Source organism: Notechis scutatus, chromosome 1 (assembly GCF_049901735.1).
Source record: "Notechis scutatus isolate UNSWTSFEM ecotype Mainland chromosome 1, rNotScu1.2, whole genome shotgun sequence".
Classification (NCBI taxonomy): Eukaryota; Metazoa; Chordata; class Lepidosauria; order Squamata; family Elapidae; genus Notechis; species Notechis scutatus.
The window spans coordinates 157,824,660-157,844,582 of NC_142009.1; the positions used below are offsets into that span (position 1 = coordinate 157,824,660).

Genomic DNA, 19,923 nt, shown 5'->3' on the forward strand with positions numbered 1-19,923 from the left:
GGGAATCCCTGCCGTGGCACTGGTGGATTCAGGGGCTACGACTAGCTTTATGGATTATGATTTCAGAAACATTTCAAAGTTCCTTTAGTGCCTGTGAATCCCCCCATGCAGGTGGAAACCGTAGATGGGCGCGAACTCAAGTCGGGACCTATTCGCTTGCCACCCAACCACTGCGTATGCGTATTGGGGATCACGAGGAGGCGATAAGTTTTATATCACTGAACCTCCATCTTCCTTTGGTGCTCGGAGTATCCTGGCTGCGTCTACACGATCCGTTGGTGGCTTGGGCGCAGAACGCTGTTTCTTTTCCAAGCTTGCAATGTGTGGACCACCTGAGACATGTCTGCGCAGGCCAACATATTGTCGCTTCTGCTGCCTCGATTCCTTCAGAGCTGTCGGATTTCCCGATGTTTTCAGTGAACAGGAGGCAGATCAATTACCACCACATGGATTTGTCCCGTGGATTTGATACCGGACGCCCATTACCAAAGGGGAGGTTGTATTCTTTGTCTGAGCCTGAACTAGTTGCACTTCGAGAATTTTTGAATAAAAATCTAGCTCGGGATTTATTCGACCTTCGTCATCCCCTCTTTCAGCACCCGCTTCTCTTTGTCAAGAAGAAGTCGGGAGAACTTCGCCTTTGTTGTGACTATAGACGCTAAATGCTATCACTGTGAGAAATAGCTATCCTTTACCGCCATCTCCGAATTGTTGGAGCGGTTACGGAAGCTACAATTTTCACGAAACTTGACTTACGTGGAGCTTACAATTTGGTTCGGATGCGTAAGGGAGACGAGTGGAAGACGGCTTTTGGCACTCGTTATGGTCATTTCGAGTACACCGCTATGCCATTTGGTTTGACCAACGCTCCTGCTGTATTTCAACATTTAATGAACGATATCTTTCGAGACATGTTGGATAAGTTTGTTGTCATATATTTGGACGACATTTTGATTTATTCAAAATCTAAAGAGCAACATCTTCAGCAGGTGCGCAAGTGCTTCAGCCTTCGGAACATAAACTTTATGCTAAATTAGAAAAATGTTTCTTTTTCAGTCGCCTTTCGAATTCTTGGGACACATTATTTCTCCTGTGGGCATTGCTATGGACCCCAAAAAGGTTGAGGCGTTGTGTAGTTGGGAAGCTCCTCGTCGGGTTAAAGATGTGCAACGACTTTTAGGATTTGCCAACTATTATCGGACTTTCATTCCAGGTTTTGCGAAGATAATGGATCCCATAACCCAGCTTCTTTGTAAGAAGGTTCCATTTGTGTGGGGCCTCCACAACAACAGGCTTTTGACACTTTGAAAAAGCATTTATAACTGAACCCATATTGAAGCATCCTGATCCGGATCGCCCATTTGTGGTCGAGACAGATGCTTCTAATGTCGCTATCGGAGCAGTGCTGTTACAAGCTTCGGAGGATGGCGCTCTTTGTTTCCTTGCGCTTATTATTCTAGGAAGCTTACAGCTTCGGAACGCAACTATACCATTTGGGAAAAGAGAGTTGTTAGCTATTAAGGTTGCTTTTGAGACTTGGAGACATCATTTGGAGGGAGCTCGACACAAGGTGGAGGTTCGGACAGATCATAGGAACCTGGAACATTTGACCACGGCTAGGAAATTGAATCAAAGGCAGATTCGTTGGTCGTTATTTTTTGCCAGATTTAATTTCTCGGTTACTTACGCCCAAGTGGTCAGAACCGGAGGGCGGATGCATTATCTCGGAAACCGGAGTATACTTATGCCGAAGATCCTCTTCCTTTACGGACAGTGTTACCACCGGAATCTCTAGCCGTACTGCAGGAACCGTAGATTTACGGGCCCAACTACGAGAGGCGCAACGTTTGGATGTGTGGACGCAGCAGAGACGGGAGGACATTGGCCCAACTTCTCCATGGTCTTTTGAAGACGATCTGCTTCGATATCGGGTTTATTATATGTGCCTACCAGACCGTTGAGGGCTTCATCATGACACAATGTCATGATAACCCAGCCGCTGGTCATTTTGGATTACACAAGACCTTGCATTTGGTCACTCGGACTTTTTGGTGGCCTCGAGTTCGTCATGATGTGTCTTCTTACGTCGCTTCTATGCTCAATGTAGGCAAGCGAAAGCAGCATCCGGTGCACCTCCTGGACTTTTGCAACCCTTGCCGACTCCAAGTAGACCATGGGGAGCGATCTCTATGGACTTTCTGACACATTTACCGTCTTCATCGGGTTCACAACAGTGCTTGTGGTAGTGGATATGTTGACTAAAATGGCTCATTTCATTCCCTGTCGGAAATTACCATCGTCTCCGCACTACGGCTCAGTTATTTTTGCAACATATCTTCCGGCTCTACATGGACTGCCTGATAGAGTGGTTTCTGATCGTGGGGTCCAGTTTACGGCAGAATTTTGGAAACAGTTAATGGCGGCTTTGCAAGTGAAAGTATGTTTAGCGCCAGCGCACCATCCGGAAACTGATGGCGGGACGGAGAAGGTGATTGGGATTCTTACTCAATATTTGAGATGTTTTGTTAATTTGCGACAAAACGATTGGGTGAAATACCTCCCGTTAGCAGAATTCGCTTTAACAACTCGCAGCATACCTCCACCCGTGTCACGCCATTTTTTGCAAATATGGGTTATCATCCGTGTTTCTTCCCATTAACTATGATGGATTCCCCGGTTCCTGAGACCCGAGAGTTTTTGGAAGAACTACACGCAGTTCGACGCCTACTGATACAACAATTGAACAAGGCAAAAGAAGATTATAAGCGGTTTGCAGATCGGTCCCGCCGAGATACACCTCCGTTAGTTGTGGGTGATAAAGTGTGGCTATCTACAAAACATCTGAAGGTCGATCGCCCTATTAGAAAACTTGATCATCGGTTTATTGGTCCGTTCCCGATTGAGGCAGTTATTAATCCCGTGGCATATCGCCTCACTTTGCCACGATCCATGCGTATTCACCCCGTCTTTCATCGATCTCTTTGATTCCTGATTCTTCTGTTTGTCGATTACGTGATTCTGCTGAACCGGGTCCGTTATCATTGCCTTCTGAGGAGCCTGCTGTTGACGATACGGTGGTCGACGCCCTGATTCCCGTTGGCTCAAAGGTCGCTTCCAGTATTTGGTCAGGAGGAGGGTAGATGACTCGGAGGTTTGTTCCTGGACGGATGCGTCTACACTTCATGCTTCGGATCTGCTTCGAGACTTTCATGCACGCTTCCTTCGAAACCGCATCCAGATCGCCAGACCCGGGGGAAGGGCCCTGCGGTGAGGGATAGTGTTGTGATTCCGGCATCTGCTACAGGTTTTTTGAATGACAGCTCCAGCGAGGAGGACTTATATGAATCAGCAAGTTCTAACGATGAGGAGGAGATGAATGCATTTGATTTGCAAGATCGGCTTGAACCTTCAAACTCCTCCACCCTTCAATTAGGTGGTCAGCCGGAACGGGTGATAATGAGGAACAAATGTTATCTTCAGGTGAAGAAGATGATAATTTGGATGATTGCTGGGTAGATGTCAGGACAAGACGCTCTCCTGACAAGGAGGAACCAACGAGGATACAGTAGGAGAGCAGACCAGCAATTAGACTAATTAGTTACTCTATAAAGGGAGAGATATGACTTTGCACTTTGTCCGGAACAAAGTGTCTATTTGCAAGAGAGAACTGAAGAGCACAGTTTGGAGGATTTTGATCTGAAATATCTTGTTGGGATTTGGATTTAATTCGTTGGAACTTCTACTTATTGGAATTATTTTGTGAAGGATTTTGATCTGAAGAATCTTGTTGAGTCTTGGATTTAGTTCGTTGGAACTTTTACTTATTGGAGCTATCTGTGAAAATTCCTGTTTGCTGCCTTTCTTTACAAGGACTGTTGCTTTCAGCCTTATCTGTTTACTTTAAAAGGTGGGACATAACATTTTCCTGTTTGCTGCCTTTCTTTACAAGGACTGCTGCTTTCAGCCTTAACTGTTTATTTTAGATGGCGAGAGTTTTTTTTTTTTTTTTTTTTTTTTATTTTTTTGAGGGGGGGGGGGGGGGGGGGGGGGGGGGGGGGGGGGGGGGGGGGGGGGGGGGGGGGGGGGGGGGGGGGGGGGGGGGGGGGGGGGGGGGGGTGGGGGGGGGGGGGGGGGGGGGGGGGGGGGGGGGGGGGGGGGGGGGGGGGGGGGGGGGGGGGTTGGTTTGGGGGGGGGGGGGGGGGGTGGGGGGGGGTTTTGGGGGGGGGGGGGGGGGGGGGGGGGGAGTTTTGTTTTTTGAGGACGGGGGGGGTTGGGTTTTTTTTTTTCGGTTTTTAGTTCCATGAAAAAGTTAGAGATCTTTTGTGCTACTTCTTCACTTTCCCCTTGAAACCAGAAAAATTCCTATAAACCTTCATGATAATAATAGTATACCCATTTGAAGCAGCATTACCTGTTGAATAGTCAATGTTACTGACTAAAGGAGTCATTTCCCTGAGATACTGAAAAGTGCATGAGCCAGAACAATTTGCTGGAATGTCATTCACTGTAACTACAACCTGGATTGACAGAAAATAGTATTAATGAAATAATGAATAAAAGAACTGAGACCCACTGAACAGTTCAGAATATTAAAAATAATTAAAACTCAAACAATGACAATATTCCTTGATTTTAAAGTTTGTAATATAAGTAAACAGTTTTGACTGTGAACTAAAAAATTAATATTTTAATAAAGAAAAAAAGTATTCAACACAGAACAGAATCTAATACAGAATTCCAAAATGATGTAGAAAAGACTAGGAGGTGGCCTATCTGAAATTAATGTGGCAGTCAAATGTTTTCAAGGGCCTTCTGAGACTTCCAAATATGTCACAAGTCCATTGGCCTTCTTTCAACGTAGCAGCCCTCACCGGCTTGTTTTATCTTGTAAACATTTCAAATCAGGGCTTGCATTAAACTGGTTCTAGGATTGTAGCTGTTTCTGTTACAAGCTTTATTATTTACAATCTGGGATCAAATCTTGATTGGGATCAAATCTATCATGCCCATTTTCTTTGCATCTTTTTTTCCTTTGTGCGTGTGTGTGTGTGTGTGTGTGTGTGTGTGGACTTTCAAACTTTATCTTACCTCTCTAGAGAGTTTGATAGAGATGGTTAGAAAAATCTAACTTGAACTGGCATGAAAACAAACTAATTTTGACTATCTTCTTAGTAGTTACACCAATAGTCTTTTAAGATTTCATCACCAACCAACACCACCATGTTTCCATGTAAATAATCAGGTAATTTCCTTTCAAAGAGAGGGGCAAATGATTTCTGTTGATTTTCACCACCAGTTTAAGGACATGCATAGCCCTTTCTTGACCTAACTAGTTTCTCCAAGTTTAGGTGAGATTTTGTTGACTTTCTCTCAAAATTACTGAACTTTATAATTCAGTTGGCTCCAAAAGAAAAGAATCCAGATGGAGAAAACATAACATTCAAATATTGAGGTAAATTAACCACAGCATTATACTATTTTAAAATAGATAGATCACAAATTATCTCAGTGACAGTAAAAAGAAAATGAAAATGTTCAATCCATTCAGTTATGCCAATAAACAGGTCTCGTCTATGACTCTAAATCAATCTTTTGCCTCATTGGAGCTCTTTCCAGCAGATGGCAATTGCTCAGATTTCTGGCATTTGACCTCTACATCAGTGATGGGATTCAATTTTTTTTACTACTGGTTCTGTGGGCGTGGCTTGGTGGGCGTGGCAGGGGAAGGATACTGTAAAATCTCCAGTCAGAGGTGGCATTTGCCAGTTTTCCGAACTACTCACAATTTCCGCTACCGGTTCTCCAGAACTGGTCAGAACCTGCTGAATACCACCTCTGCTCTACATCATCTGGAGATCACCCAGTTGAGAGAGTGTTCTATAGACAAATAACCACTGGAGAGTAGCATAATAATCAAACTTTTATTTAAATAGATATACTCTAATTGCTTAGGATCTATTTTGTTCCTGTTTGTGTTCAAATAGATTATTTCAGGAGGAACAGAAAGATAAAGATATAAACATCATCATCTTCCTCACACATTTGGGATTTATGGGAATGTACAATTGCCTGAATATGGGAATCTATCATTTGCTGTCTCTTTTTCTTCATTCCATTGAAGTGGCTGGAGTGAAATGAAGAGCCTTTCCCTTCATCCAATATTCTTATAATGAAACAGGTAAGAAACTTTTTTTTTAAACCCTTCCTACATACATGTGCATATAAATTGCTTTCAAGAAGACATCTCAATTTCATACCTGTGTAAAGTTATTGGGGGTAGCAAGCATATCTCCAAATATGGGATCAATGAAAACTCCACCATCAAATACTACATAGCTTATTATTGCGGGGTTAAAACCAGTGAGGTTTTCATCAGAGACCTTGGAAAAAAGAATTAAATAAAATTCCTTCACATTTTCTTATTTCAGGAACACAGTAGTATTTATAATTTCTTAGAATGTTTATTTTTAATGTTTTAATGTTTATAATTTCTTTCCATGCAGGAATCGCTTGATGTCTGATTCTGACTATTTGCTGTTGCAGACTAAATTACTAATAATTAATTTAGTAGTATAAGCACATGGCACCCAAGTGTTAATTCCTTACCTTTTCATTGGATATTGCATCTGTGAGGGATTTTTTTTTATTTTTTCATAATAAATCCAATCACTCCTCCCCTCAAAAAGGTCAAAATACTAGGAAAGTACATAATAAAAATACTGGGAAAGAAGAGTAGCGTGTAGTAGATAATTTTTCTTTTCAAATTTCCTCTCCTATCACAGGACAAACCATGTCCCTCATTGTTGCCAAGATAATATAGTCACATTCATGAAGATGCAACATGTCAAAGTGAACTAAAGGTAGTCTTTACTTTGATTTTCCAAGCCTACCTACTTTAGTACTGTAGTAGTGTACCTACTACACACAACTGTCTCCAAATCTAGCTACATTGTTGTCTTCTCCTTAAAAAAATATTTTTTGTATTCTTCAGATGTAGTAAAAACTTTACAACTGCTACTATCTTCAGAACTTAATTTACAATACTGTACCAGACAAAAGCGAAAGGTGACCTCGTATCAAGCTCAGTTTTTAGTGACTTCATAGACACAAACATGCAGTAGTATAGCTATGCTTTGCCATTTTGATATCCCAGCCTAGTTTATAGACCTAGAATGCCATGGAAGTCTCCTATCCAAGTACTACCCAGACTTTACCCTGCTTTACCCTTCTGAGACAAGTTGCTGAGACAATATTGTAGAATTTACTGTATATATAGTATTGTATTTAACATCTTATGCCATATCAATCTACTCCAACTAAGTGCTCTCCATTTACACTGGTACTGAAATTACCAGAATTCCCAGGTTTGGGAACCACTATGTTGGGATTGAGAGGCACCACTATTCATCATTCCAATGATACTAATATTCATGATAATGCAAACAATTATTTTAACTCGTCCATTTTAGTACATTGAACTATATATGGAAAATAATTATCTGCAACACATTCCCAAATAGATTCCATTATAGATGAAAATAGCACAACTATATGTCCATAGGCTTTTTCCCCCACCTACTTGGTAGTCTTCCTTATGGTTAAATGCTGCAAGACTGAAGAAAAATTCATTAAAAATTAATATATCTTACAATGTGAATTTCCCCATGGCAAAAACAATTCTTGGAGATTTGTGGATACATACATGAAAAGTTACTTTTTGTAGAAGAGAGAACAGCCGAGCCAGGAGGAGGAGTCAAATAAGGAATAAGTCTGGAATTCTTATGTGGGCACAGGAAGGCAAAGTGCAACACAACACATACCAAATGTCCCGTTGAATCTTATCTAGTCTTACTCAGGTGGAAAACTGCCAATCTGAAAAGATTCCTATATATAGACTTGAGCAATAAAATAGTTAATTGAATTCTTCCACATATGGATCTGGTTGTTCATGCCTAACACTTATTACTTGTTGCTAAAAAAATCCTGATTGCTGTTCTTTACAGGAAGGAAGGAAGGAAGGAAGGAAGGAAGGAAGGAAGGAAGGAAGGAAGGAAGGAAGGAAGGAAGGAAGGAAGGAAGGAAGGAAGGAAGGAAGGAAGGAAGGAAGGAAGGAATGTGGATATATGCATTATCCAAACTATATATTAATTACAAGCCAGAAAACCTGATGGAATTACATAACTGATTTGTATTTTATATTTTAATTGCTGTGAAGATACATTATCTACATCCAACATGGGCAATAATTTAGTATAATGGTTAAGGTTTAAGAGTAAGACTAGATTTGGGAATAAGGTTCAATTCCACTCTTAGCCATAGAAGCTCATTGGATGATGTGTAGTCAGTCCATCTATATTCTTAGCTCTGGCTTTTTTTTAAATGACAGTGTTGTACCAGCACACAATATGCTATCCTCCTTTTGAACATTGATGTGATGTCACAATGCGGGTACAAGAGAAGCAGAAGTTCTATCATGACACTGTTTCACTGCTTCCATTAGACTGAATGTTTTGATACCAGCTCATCTGTGAATACCTCTGAGTCTGTCACATCCCAATCTATGTTAGAGATTGATTGATGTGAAGATAAGATGAAAGAGTTACCATGAGCTCCTGAAAAAAAAAGTTGGATATATATCTAATGAATAAATATCAAATAACAACAGATGGAGAAATGATCTTCCAAAAAAAATTAGAGGACACATTAAATTTAGTAAAGATACAGTATACCCATGTGTTGTGGCCCCAATTCCCGAGCCTATGCTGTCAGAGGAAGAGGACCTGGAAGATGAGGGGGAGGAACTGGGAATGCCTTCCTCCCCAGGACCTTCCTCCCTGGCAATGCCTTCCTCCCCAGGACCTTCCTCCCTGGCAATGCCTTCCTCCCCAGGACCTTCCTCCCTGGTAATGCCTCAGGTTCCATCAGACAACTGAGAGGAACAGCCTGAGAAGAATCAGGAGGAAGGTATGTCGGAGCAGCCCCTGACAGGGAGTGAAGAGGAGGAGTACTGGCTCGACCCCAAGCAGCGTCGTAGGGAGAAACGTGAGCAGCAATGTAAGAGGTGTGGGAGGGTCAGAGAGTGAGCTGAGTCATTGAGCCACACCCCACAGGGGATAAAAGTGGGTGTGTTTTCTCCTTAAACTTTGTACGGGACAAAGTTTAACCTTACTTCAGATTTTCTTCGTGAATGATTGTTTTGTGGACTACCTTGTGATTTTTATGAAGTAAAAGAACCATTTATCTCTGTGAGTAAAACTTTATTTTATAATTGCTGCCAGCTCGGACTTGGCAGGCAGGACGTGGTGGAATGCCAAGAATATTATCAGTTCCAAAGAATTAGCTCTGCGAAGTCCGAGCCAGCTTGCCTGCCTGTGTTTGTGTGTGTGTGTACTCCCTCACCTTTTGGAGGAAAGGGAAGGCGAGACAGAACACCCATGTTTCAATATCATCATGTTTTTTTCCTAAAAACTGGAAGTCTGTTGGATGCAGTTAATTCATTTCCACATGTGCCTGCCAAAATGATGTTTCTGTGAAGCAGAGAGGTCCAAGTGAAATAGGCTGGGAAGGAGCTGCATCAAATAACTGAATGACTCAATAGGCTTTGTTTATCAGGGAGTTTATCAGGGAATTCCAGATGTTGCAAATAGCAAGATTGAAAGGTTTAATAACAATGACAAATAAACCAACCAGGGAAGCAAGAAAGACTTGGAACTAGAATGCATCTATGAAAAGAAATTGTGAATTAACAAATATTAACATAAAACATTCTGAATAAAATAGGTTAAACAACCGATCTTACCCTGATGAAATTGGGCAAATCACCAATCATTGAAGTCCAGCTCAGTGTCCATATACTTTGATAAGAGTTGTGTGAAATCTTAGATACAAAAAAGTCACTAGCATTTATGTACTGAGCTGTAAAATTATCACTGCAATTTTGCAGGACGCTGTGGAGTTGATTGGCAGAGATGGACACTGGAATACCTGGAAGAAAATGGAAAAATAATAAAATAAGTAAAGTTTCAGATTAAAATCTGGTTTTAATCTCTGGCCTGAACAATAATCCTAATATGATGCAAATGATATGAGTGACATACAGTATTAGAGTTATTTATACAAAGAAATGATATATGTCCATGATGGCGAACCTATAGCCTCTCTGTGGGCATGCAAGCTGTCACTCCAGCTCAGCTCTACCGCACATGCACATACACCTCCCACCAGCCAGCTGATTTTCAGGTCTCTGTTGAGCATGTGTGGTGGGTTGGGGAGCTCAGGGTAGGTGCGGCGCAGTTCTTGAAATAGACTTCTCAACTTTTATCTAATTTAAATTCCCAGGCATTTTTTCCTTTTTATTCTATAATTTGTCCACTATGATTATTAATTCACATCATATTTTTAATTACTATTTGCATGGCATCAGATCTGACACTTGTGTTATTTTTGCTTTTTCTTGTCTTATCATTATTTTGCCTTTTATTACTTTATTATTATTTTGTTTAATTAAAGAAGTATACTGATGCATTTAAATAATACATATGATTATAGAAAAGCAGCCATAGATAGATTTCATCCATTATTTGTCTGTGCCCTAATTTTCAGGATGAATGGTCTATCTTGGCTAATCCTTTATTTGTAGAAGAGAATGCCAATTCTCAAGCTTACCTGGAATCACTTTGCGAGGCAGATGGATTTGAAAAGTTCCTCCAAGAGGTGGGCTTGCACTTTGCATCCTTTGGACAGTCAAATTTATTCCTATCTCATTCATAGACATCCACAATTGATCAGTCCCTTCTGGTCCCTTCACAGGTAAACCTCCACTACATGAAATAAATAAATAAACAAACAAAAGCAAGTTTTGCAGTACCATTCCTGTCTCAGAATGGGGCTACTTCAAATGCAACTCTAACAGGGGTCTCCAACCTTGGCAACTTTAAAACTTGTGGACTTCAACTCCCAGAATTCCTTACCCAGCAAACCTTTTGGTGGCTGAGGAATTGTGGGAGTTGAAGTTCACTAGAACAGGGGTCGCCAACCTTTTGGACCTCAGGGACCACCAAACTCATAATTTTAAATTCCAGGGACCACTAATATGAATTTTGACTGACGGTGGCTTGCTGACGTTGATGGGAGAAAGAGATTTGATCTAACCTCTCTCTCTCTCTCTCTCTCTTTCACACACACACACACACACACACACACACACACACACACACACAGAGGCAGGGGTGGGATTCAAATTTCTTAACAACCGGTTCTTGGGCGGGGCTTAATTTGTGTGTGTGGCTTGGTCATGTGACTGGCTGGGCATGGCTTGTATGTAAATATTATAAATATTTATGTAAATATTGAATTTTTTATTAAAAAAGAGCAACTTTTACCCAAAATCAGGCAAAGCAGGCAGGCAGATTGAGTTGCTCACAGAATCACAGATTCAGAGATCTATTTTTCTGCCATTGGCTATCTGTGTCTGTCACATAAAATTTGCTTGCAAGCAAACTCATAAAATTTGCTAGCAAGCAAACTCACAAAATTAACTCACAACATACCATGTATGTAAATATTGGATTTTTTTATTAAAAAAGAGCAACTTTTACCCAAAATCAGGCAAAACAGACAGGCAGATAGCATTGCTCACAGAATCATAGATTCACTTAGAGATCTATGATTCTGCCATCGGCTACCTGCACTGAATAATAGAAGTTTCAGTCCTAAGGAAGGTCCGGCTCTGTTTTTAAGCAGAGCCAAAGATCTAAAGATTAGCTAGAAAGCAAGAAATCCAACTGTTTCCTGCTTTCTAGCTAATCTAAATCTCCCGGCACAGCAGAACAGCTGATGGTCGGGGGAAAAAAGGAAAAATAGAGACTTAACAGGCAAGTTTGCCAGGTAAGGAGTGAGTGGGTGGGGAGGGTTCCCACGGGCCATGTGGGCAGCGCAGCCTTGTGTTCCCGCACAGCCTGGATTAATTGCTTTGAGGGGTGCTCTGGGGGTGACATTTCTATGCGAACCACCAAAATTTTCTCGTGGCCCACCAGTTGGCGACCACTGCTCTAGAATATTTGTTTATAGGTGTTCATTTCCAACCAGAAATCAGTAGGAAATCTACAAACAAGACACAAAGTAATTCTATTGTTGCTTTTTTTCTCATGTTTCCTAGGCAAGTGACATTTGAAGACATGGTGCCTCTAATCCTCAATGTGTAGAGGCAAATGTCTGGAATGGCAAAGTTACAAAACAACCAGAAGTCTTTTATTAAGCACTTTGAATAAAATAAGGAAAACTGAGAAAAAACAAATAGATTCTTATATAAATAATAGGTTTAATTACACATAACTCAAACTTGATTTTGTAGGCTTTTATTACAGACAATTCAAATTGTTTTCGATACCTATTATGCAAACATATTTTCAAACCTCATTGCAAAAAAAAGATTACAAAGCTAACATAAAGTTTCATTAATACAGTCCCTATGCAATTAGTAATGCATCATAAGAAGAAAAATAAATTAGAAAAGATTTGTTTTCCTTCTATCAGAGAAAAATACCAGTGGTTATATACAAAAGCCAACAAAAGTGTAAAAGTCAATAAGCAAATTATTCTTAATTCCTCACATTTACAAAAAGTAATAATTAAAATTTTCAATTCATCCATGGGATCCATGGCTGTGAAAATCTCAGCAACCACTAGATGGCAGTAGGAAAAGACATAAGACATCGAAATTCAAAGCTTTTACAGAAATATGCTTCAAAGTTTAAATTTTGGGAGACAGTTGAAGAGTGCTGATTTAAGATATAATGTCGATAGTTACAGTTCTGGGAAGACTTCTAGGAAAACAAAAACCTAATTTATTGGCTGTGTTCAATTACAGATTTGCCATAGTTATAGTAAGTAGATTTCTAGTATCCTGGATATATTTATAAACTAAGCACATTAGGAAAACTTCACCAAGCATTCTTAATTAGTTTATGTGCCAATATAAAGTGTAAACAAAGACACAATATGTCTGCCACATACAGGCTGACTATCATCCTGTGATTCTGTGAAACTCTTGTGGAGATTACTAGCTTTGTTTATCTTTTCTAAACCTTCATTCATTTTCAAAACTAATCCAAAGTGTCAAATAAAATTAACATATAAATCTCACTGTTTTTCAAATATAAAGTGTCCCTTTAAAAATTCAGTCCGTACATTTTATTAATAAGTAGTGTAAAGTTAGGCTAACACTGGTCTTGGTTACTATATAAGTAAATGTTTATTTCAAAGATCTTTCTAAGATTTAGTCTAGTATTTAAATTTAAATTTCATGCAAGATTTCTGCTAGAGCTGACTTTAAAAAAAATTACCGTATATGCCGGCGTATAAGACGACCCGGCGTATAAGACGACCCCCCAACATTTCCACTCAAAATATAGTTTGTTATATACTCGCCCCCTCTTCCGCACGCCTTCCACTTTTGCACTTTTTTTTTTTTTGAGGCACTTTTGTCTACCGTGGAAACGAATCCCGTGAAGCTGAAAGGAGCAGCCAGCCTTCTCCCAGCTCCCAAGGAAACGAGGCTCGCACCGCCCGGGCTCCGCTGAGGTATCCGGCTGGGGCTGTCAGGAGTTGTTACCGCTGGCGCGGCTCCGCGTGGCTCCAGTCCCGCGTTGCCTCGGGAAGGGAAAGGCAAAAAGGAAGAGCCGCGGCGGCGCTTTGCAATGGCAGCAGCGGCTCCTGGTTTTGCCTTTCCCTTCCCGAGGCAACGCGGACTGGAGCCGCGCGAGCCGCGCCAGTGGTAACAACTCCTGACAGCCCCAGCCGGATACCTCAGCGGAGCTCGGGCGGTGCGAGCCTCGCTTCCTTGGGAGCTGGGAGAAGGCTGGCTGCTCCTTTCGGCTTCACGGGATTCGCTTCCACGGTGCGCAAAAGTGCCTCAGCCGCGGCAGCCGCAGTGCTTCCCAATTACTATTTGCCGGCGTATAAGACGACCCGGCATATAAGACGACCCCCCCAATTGGAGGCATCTTTTTCAGGGTAAAAAAGTCGTCTTATACGCCGGCAAATACGGTAAGTTTCAAGATTTTCTCTCTTTTTCTCTCTCCCACACACTTATGCAAGATTCAACATTTCTTCTTAATCTTTTATACCAAATTATCCCTCCCCTACTCACTACCCAATTGAATTCCATCGATCCAATAGCTTATGAAAAATCTTTGCTGTATCCTTATTTCTATTAGAGCTTTCCTGCCTGGGCTGCATCAATCTGGAAAAGTTTCAACTATCTCTTGGCTCCAATCTGGGGACCATCCAGATTTTTTTTTAAATCCATATGGGATGCTATTTAAAGCCTTTCATGGGCATGCAATTCACTTAAGTGCCATTCTTTACATGCATCTAATCACAGCACAAACATGCCCCAGCAATCTCCATTTTCTGCTCTTTTTACGCTATTGCCTTAACCTGATCCCAAATTATCCCCAAGGCAGTCTTAAGTCATCCTTAGCTGTTCCAGTGTTAGGGTTTTCCCTGTTATTCCAATACACTTTATACTGAGGTGCCAATTTAGCCATCTATCAAAACTTGCCTCCTCTTCCCAATCCCAGCCAAATGAACAAGAGTAAATTGGTTAATGTCTTTCCGCCAACTAATATAATAGGAGAAAGAAATCCAGGGGACTTTACCAATCCCTTTTTTTAAACTTGTCCTGGAGACAGAAAATAAGGATCCAATCATTTTTCCTGTGTCAGGATGAGGATCAACAGAAGGAGTAACAAAAATAACACTGGAACATCTTTCTGAAGATGAGCATGGAAACTGAATTTAGGGAAAGTCCTAACTGGGTTTCTTGACTTGCTCTGAAAGTCCCTGAGATAAAGATACTTTACCATATGTTTGGCCTACTTTACACATCTCAACTATTTTTAAAGTCCTAAATGGCTTTCTCTGATTCATTGGAGGAAGGAGAGAGGGAGGGAAGGAAGAAAGGAAGGAAATCAAAGCATAAATATGTATGAACATTTATTCCTACCTGAGTGAGAGAAGAGGGAGGTTCTTGTGATAATTTGCTACAAAAAAAGATACATTAAATATAGGTGGGATGCCAGCAACCAAGACAGATTCTATGAGGTTCCCATGTGGACGAGTTGACCATGGATCCTTCTGAAAAACTGGAAAAAAAACAGTGTTGGGATAATACTGCTATAAAAGATAAGACTTACCACTTAGCCAAACTCAATATGCATATAGTATAAAATAAAAGTAATTGCATTGTGATCTATATCAAAACTTCTCTCTACCACTAAAACAAATGTCTCTGTAGGAATTTCAACTTGCTCTTCAAAAGTTTCACTAAGTTAAGGGAAATGCTCAGATAAATAAGAAAGCTTTAGTGCCAATATAAACTATCCCTAGAAACAACAAAGAACAGATCCTGCAGAATCTAAGAATTTGCTTATATATGTGTGTAGCCCTGAGTTTAAATCCTACATTTCCTAGATAATTGGTGTCTCAGATTGGGACAATGATGATGTCTGTATAAGGTTTATGTACCAACTTTGCTTGTTCCAGTTCTTTCCCTCTTTCCAGATTGTCCTTCCCACTATTTGGATCCAGAGTCTACAACTGAAATGTTTCCCAAATGTCCAATAATTATCAATAACTGTAATTCTATCAAACATTTATTTCTTGATTAAAAAATATCGCTCTTGCCCCTCCAAATCCATTCATATTTTACTCTTATATCTATCAAAAGAAAAGAAAAGAAAAAGAAGCAAAATGTGTGATTACCAAATACATCTTGATCTGAAACAATGATCTCATCAATGAAAAACCAGGCATGTGTCTCTGTTGCAGCAGCAGGAGCTTCTACATCCACCTGGTGCAAAAATACTGAAGAATTTTTGGGAAGATCATTAAGGAATTCAGAACTATACAGACAGTCTCTCCAAAGGTCAGTGCATATGAATTTCCAGCTGAAAGAGAAATATATGTTTGCATTCACCACCTGAATTTATATTAGATGTCTACTTAAAAGGAAATTCACAATTTTGAATGACAGGACTATTTTTATAACTGCCAGGAAAGCAGAAATAAATATACATTATCTATATGCCCCCCCAAATATCGCAGATGTTTAGAAATATCAGTATCACACTTTACATGGTATTCAGAAAAAGCAAGCAGACATTTTGCTTAACAGTCCTGCATATTTAATTCCATGTTCAGATTTTACTATGGGCAACATCTTAAAAGGAGTACCCTTGACTTTGATAATTCCCAATCAAGTTTCTTAGCAATATTCCTGTGAATTTCCTAAACCAGCTTTCAAATTGTGTTCTGTGACACCATACATTTCCATGAGCACCTGATGAGGTCCGTGAGAAACTAAGGCCAAACAAGCAAACAGACACAAGTTCACTCAAAGGCAAACTAATGGTCTCTCATCAGAGCTCTGCTCTTGATCAGAATTCTGGAATTGCTTTTCTTTTCTTTTCTTTTTAACAGGTTCCATGACCTGAAAAAGTTGTGATTTAATTGAAAAGTAATGAGTTAAATATCTAAGATATGAATGAATATCAATATTAATGAATAGATTTGTATTATTTTTGATAATATAGTATAATTTTAGAATGTACCAGACAGAATACCAATGTAGGTTATGTATTTTATATTAAGTACTATAAATATAGAAGAAAAAGACAAAGGCATCATACTCCATATAGTGTATAGGAGAAGTACTTCTTCTTTTTTTTTAAAGAAGAAAAATAAATGATTGGCTGAATAGAACAGACAAAGAATAATAAATATTACGATATGAATTGAGAGGAGATAAAAAAATAAAAATGAAATAAAATTGAGAAAATTTAAAGGAGAGGAGAAGTTATATAGAAAATTGAAAATGTTAAGAAGATATGAAATGGTATGTAAAATGAATATGAAATTGAACTTGTGTCTGTACCAAGAGTTTTAACCCGGGACTAAGCAACTTTCAGAAAAGAGATTTTTTATACTTTTATGTTTTGTGTTTATGTGTATTTATGTATTGTTTGTCTTGAAAAATAAAACTTGTTTAAAAAAAAAAAAGTTTGAAATCCTCTGTCCTACACCATGACTCTGCCAAATCAAAATCATATACTCATTGGAATGAAACCAGAAGCTTATGGTTAGGTCTCTGTTCTTAAACATAAGAGTAGTTTTCTAGATATAGATGAAATGTAATTCTCAGCTACTTGAGCCAGCATAGTCAAATGGGGAAGGATACCTAGAGCTGTATCACAGAAAGCATCAAAAGAAGTGGTTTCAATTCTCATTTGTTAAGTACGTGTCCCATTGCCTATATGTCAGAAGCATACATATTGCAGCTAATTATATTAAAAAGAAAAGGACCGAGGAAAATGTATAAAATGAAAGTTTATAAATATAGACCTTTCTGGACTGGATTTCAGATTCCATTGGCAAGTCACATGTTTCTTCACAGTATCTAGAAAGGTATTGGAATAAGACACTGCAACGTAGAGGGTATTGCTCATGTAGCCTTTGTATGCAAAGCACAACTGTAAAGCAGGGAAAGAACAAAATTCCCCTTTAAATGATTTGCTTCCAATATAGCTGCCAATAATACAGAATGACACATTTCCATACTCTTTCCATATTCTTTTGTACAACATGTTATCCTAAAACATCTGCCCCACTTACACAAGTGTATTACACTTGTCCACCTTATGTCCCTCATCATGCTTGCACAGATTCAGTTATAGCCTTGAGGCCAAATGAGCTTTCCTGTTCCTGGTACCGATTTTGCCTATCACCAAAGTCATCCTGTTGACTCAATATTTAATCCTTTCACTGCTTTAAACTGCTTGGAAAAAACATTACTCACGTGTGTGTATGTAGTGACATCATAAGGAGGGATTAATTGAGAAGTTTTGATAAGACCTTTTGGCCTGAAATTGCTGAATCTTCCACAAAAGGGTTCTGTCCAACTGACAAGGACTCCACCATTGACTAGATTCTCAGTACCTATGGCAGATGTAGGAAAAGTAAGGAAAAATTATATGCAAAGTAAGTACTAGACAAACCTGAGTGCAAAACTAACTTTAATAGCCCAATGCTATGAGTGGCAGTCTCAGTTCTGCAAAAGAACATTAATGCCAAAATTCAGTTGCAGGATATAAAGACTTGCACATGACAAATTTAGTGAAAGAGGTTCAGGTTAAGCACATAAATTAGAACATGACCCATAATATGTGGTGCACATTATACAACTCAAGTATAGGATGCATATCTACCTGATAAATAGGAAACCACTTGCTGGTTTTGCAGCATTCAAGACCACAAGAAAAACAGGGAGACAAGAGACATTGTGCAAAAAGTACAAAAATCTATGCCACCAGATAAAGACTGAATGCACCAATTATCATATAAAACAAGATGAAAACCTTCTATGCACCAATTCCACCCGCACTTTTTACAATTTTGTAAACAACAAACTAAAAGACTCAAGGTCCATCCCACCCCTGATAGGACCTAACGGTAAAGACTGTAACGATGACACCATTAAAGCCCAAATCTTTAACACATTCTTTGGCTCAGTATTTGTAAACAGCAATGGATCATGCCCAGTATTTCCTAGTCTAACCACAGACAACTACAATGATCTAATATGTATCGATTTTACAGAAGACAATGTTGAAAAAGCACTACGCAATCTAGAACCATCTCTATCTATTGGACCGGATGGAATATGTGCCTACTTCTTAAAAAAGCTATCCACTGCCATAGCTGAACCTCTAAGCATAATCTTTGAAAAATCTTTCAGGACCAGCTCCTTGCCAAAACTATGGTCACAAGCCACGGTCATCCCCATCTTCAAAAAGGGAGAGCCCAGCCTAGTTGAAAATTACAGACCAATCTCCTTATGCTGCGTCACCTGTAAAGTCATGGAATCAATTATTAACCAATCCATTATTCTCCACTTAGAGACAAACAACCTACTCTCCAATAAACAATTTGGTTTCAGAAAAAAACTATCCTGTAATCTGCAACTTTTACACTGCAAAAACATATGGACTACACAACTCGATCAGGGCAAAACAATAGACGGAATCTACATAGACTTCTGTAAAGCCTTTGATTCAGTGGTACACGACAAACTACTCCTAAAACTAAAATCTTATGGTATCTCTGGACAACTGAATAACTGGATAGAAGCATTCCTGTCAAACAGACAACAAATGGTCAAAATCGGGAGCGTCCTATCAAATCCAGTACCTGTCAATAGTGGTGTCCCCCAGGGCAGTGTTCTAGGGCCAACTCTCTTTATACTCTACATAAACGACCTCTGTGATCATATTAAGAGCAATTGCGTTCTCTTCGCTGATGATGTAAAGCTGTTCAATACCACAGACAATACTGCTACCCTACAAAAAGATCTTGACTATGTATCAGAATGGTCAAACAAATGGCAACTTCAAATCTCAACAAATAAATGCTCTGTCTTACATATTGGCAAAAAAAAATCAGAAAATAAAATACAAGCTGAATAGTCAAGATCTTGTTGATGACCCAAGCTCTGTAAAGGACCTTGGAATACTCACCTCTAATGATCTAAGTGCTAGAGCCCACTGCAACTACATAGCCAAAAGGCATTAAGAGTTGTTAACCTAATCCTACGTAGTTTTTCTCTGGTAATATCACACTACTAACCAGAGCATACAAAACATTTGCTAGACCAATACTCGAATACAGTTCATCAGTCTGGAACCCTCATTACGTATCTGATATTAGCACAATTGAGAAAGTCCAGAAATATTTCACAAGAAGAGTTCTCCACTCTTCTACTTGTTGTAGAATACCTTATGCCACCAGACTTGAAATTCTAAAACTAGAAAACCTTGAATTACGCCGTCTTCGGTCTGACTTAAATATGGTATATAAAATCATACA

At 39.6% G+C, this 19,923-nt stretch overlaps 1 protein-coding gene across 1 annotated transcript in view; it reads right to left on the reverse strand.

The window, feature by feature from the left end:
• PKHD1 (PKHD1 ciliary IPT domain containing fibrocystin/polyductin) overlaps window positions 1-19,923 on the reverse strand; it is a 282,605-nt gene that overhangs the window by 238,157 nt on the left and 24,525 nt on the right. Inside the window, exons 13-20 of the mRNA XM_087952900.1 lie at window positions 17,858-17,997; window positions 17,365-17,531; window positions 15,766-15,950; window positions 15,008-15,146; window positions 10,666-10,820; window positions 9,800-9,984; window positions 6,258-6,380; window positions 4,412-4,517 (exon numbers count right to left, since the gene is read on the reverse strand). Coding sequence (XP_087809026.1) covers window positions 4,412-4,517; window positions 6,258-6,380; window positions 9,800-9,984; window positions 10,666-10,820; window positions 15,008-15,146; window positions 15,766-15,950; window positions 17,365-17,531; window positions 17,858-17,997 — 1,200 coding nt within the window. The remainder of the gene's footprint in view (window positions 1-4,411; window positions 4,518-6,257; window positions 6,381-9,799; window positions 9,985-10,665; window positions 10,821-15,007; window positions 15,147-15,765; window positions 15,951-17,364; window positions 17,532-17,857; window positions 17,998-19,923) is intronic.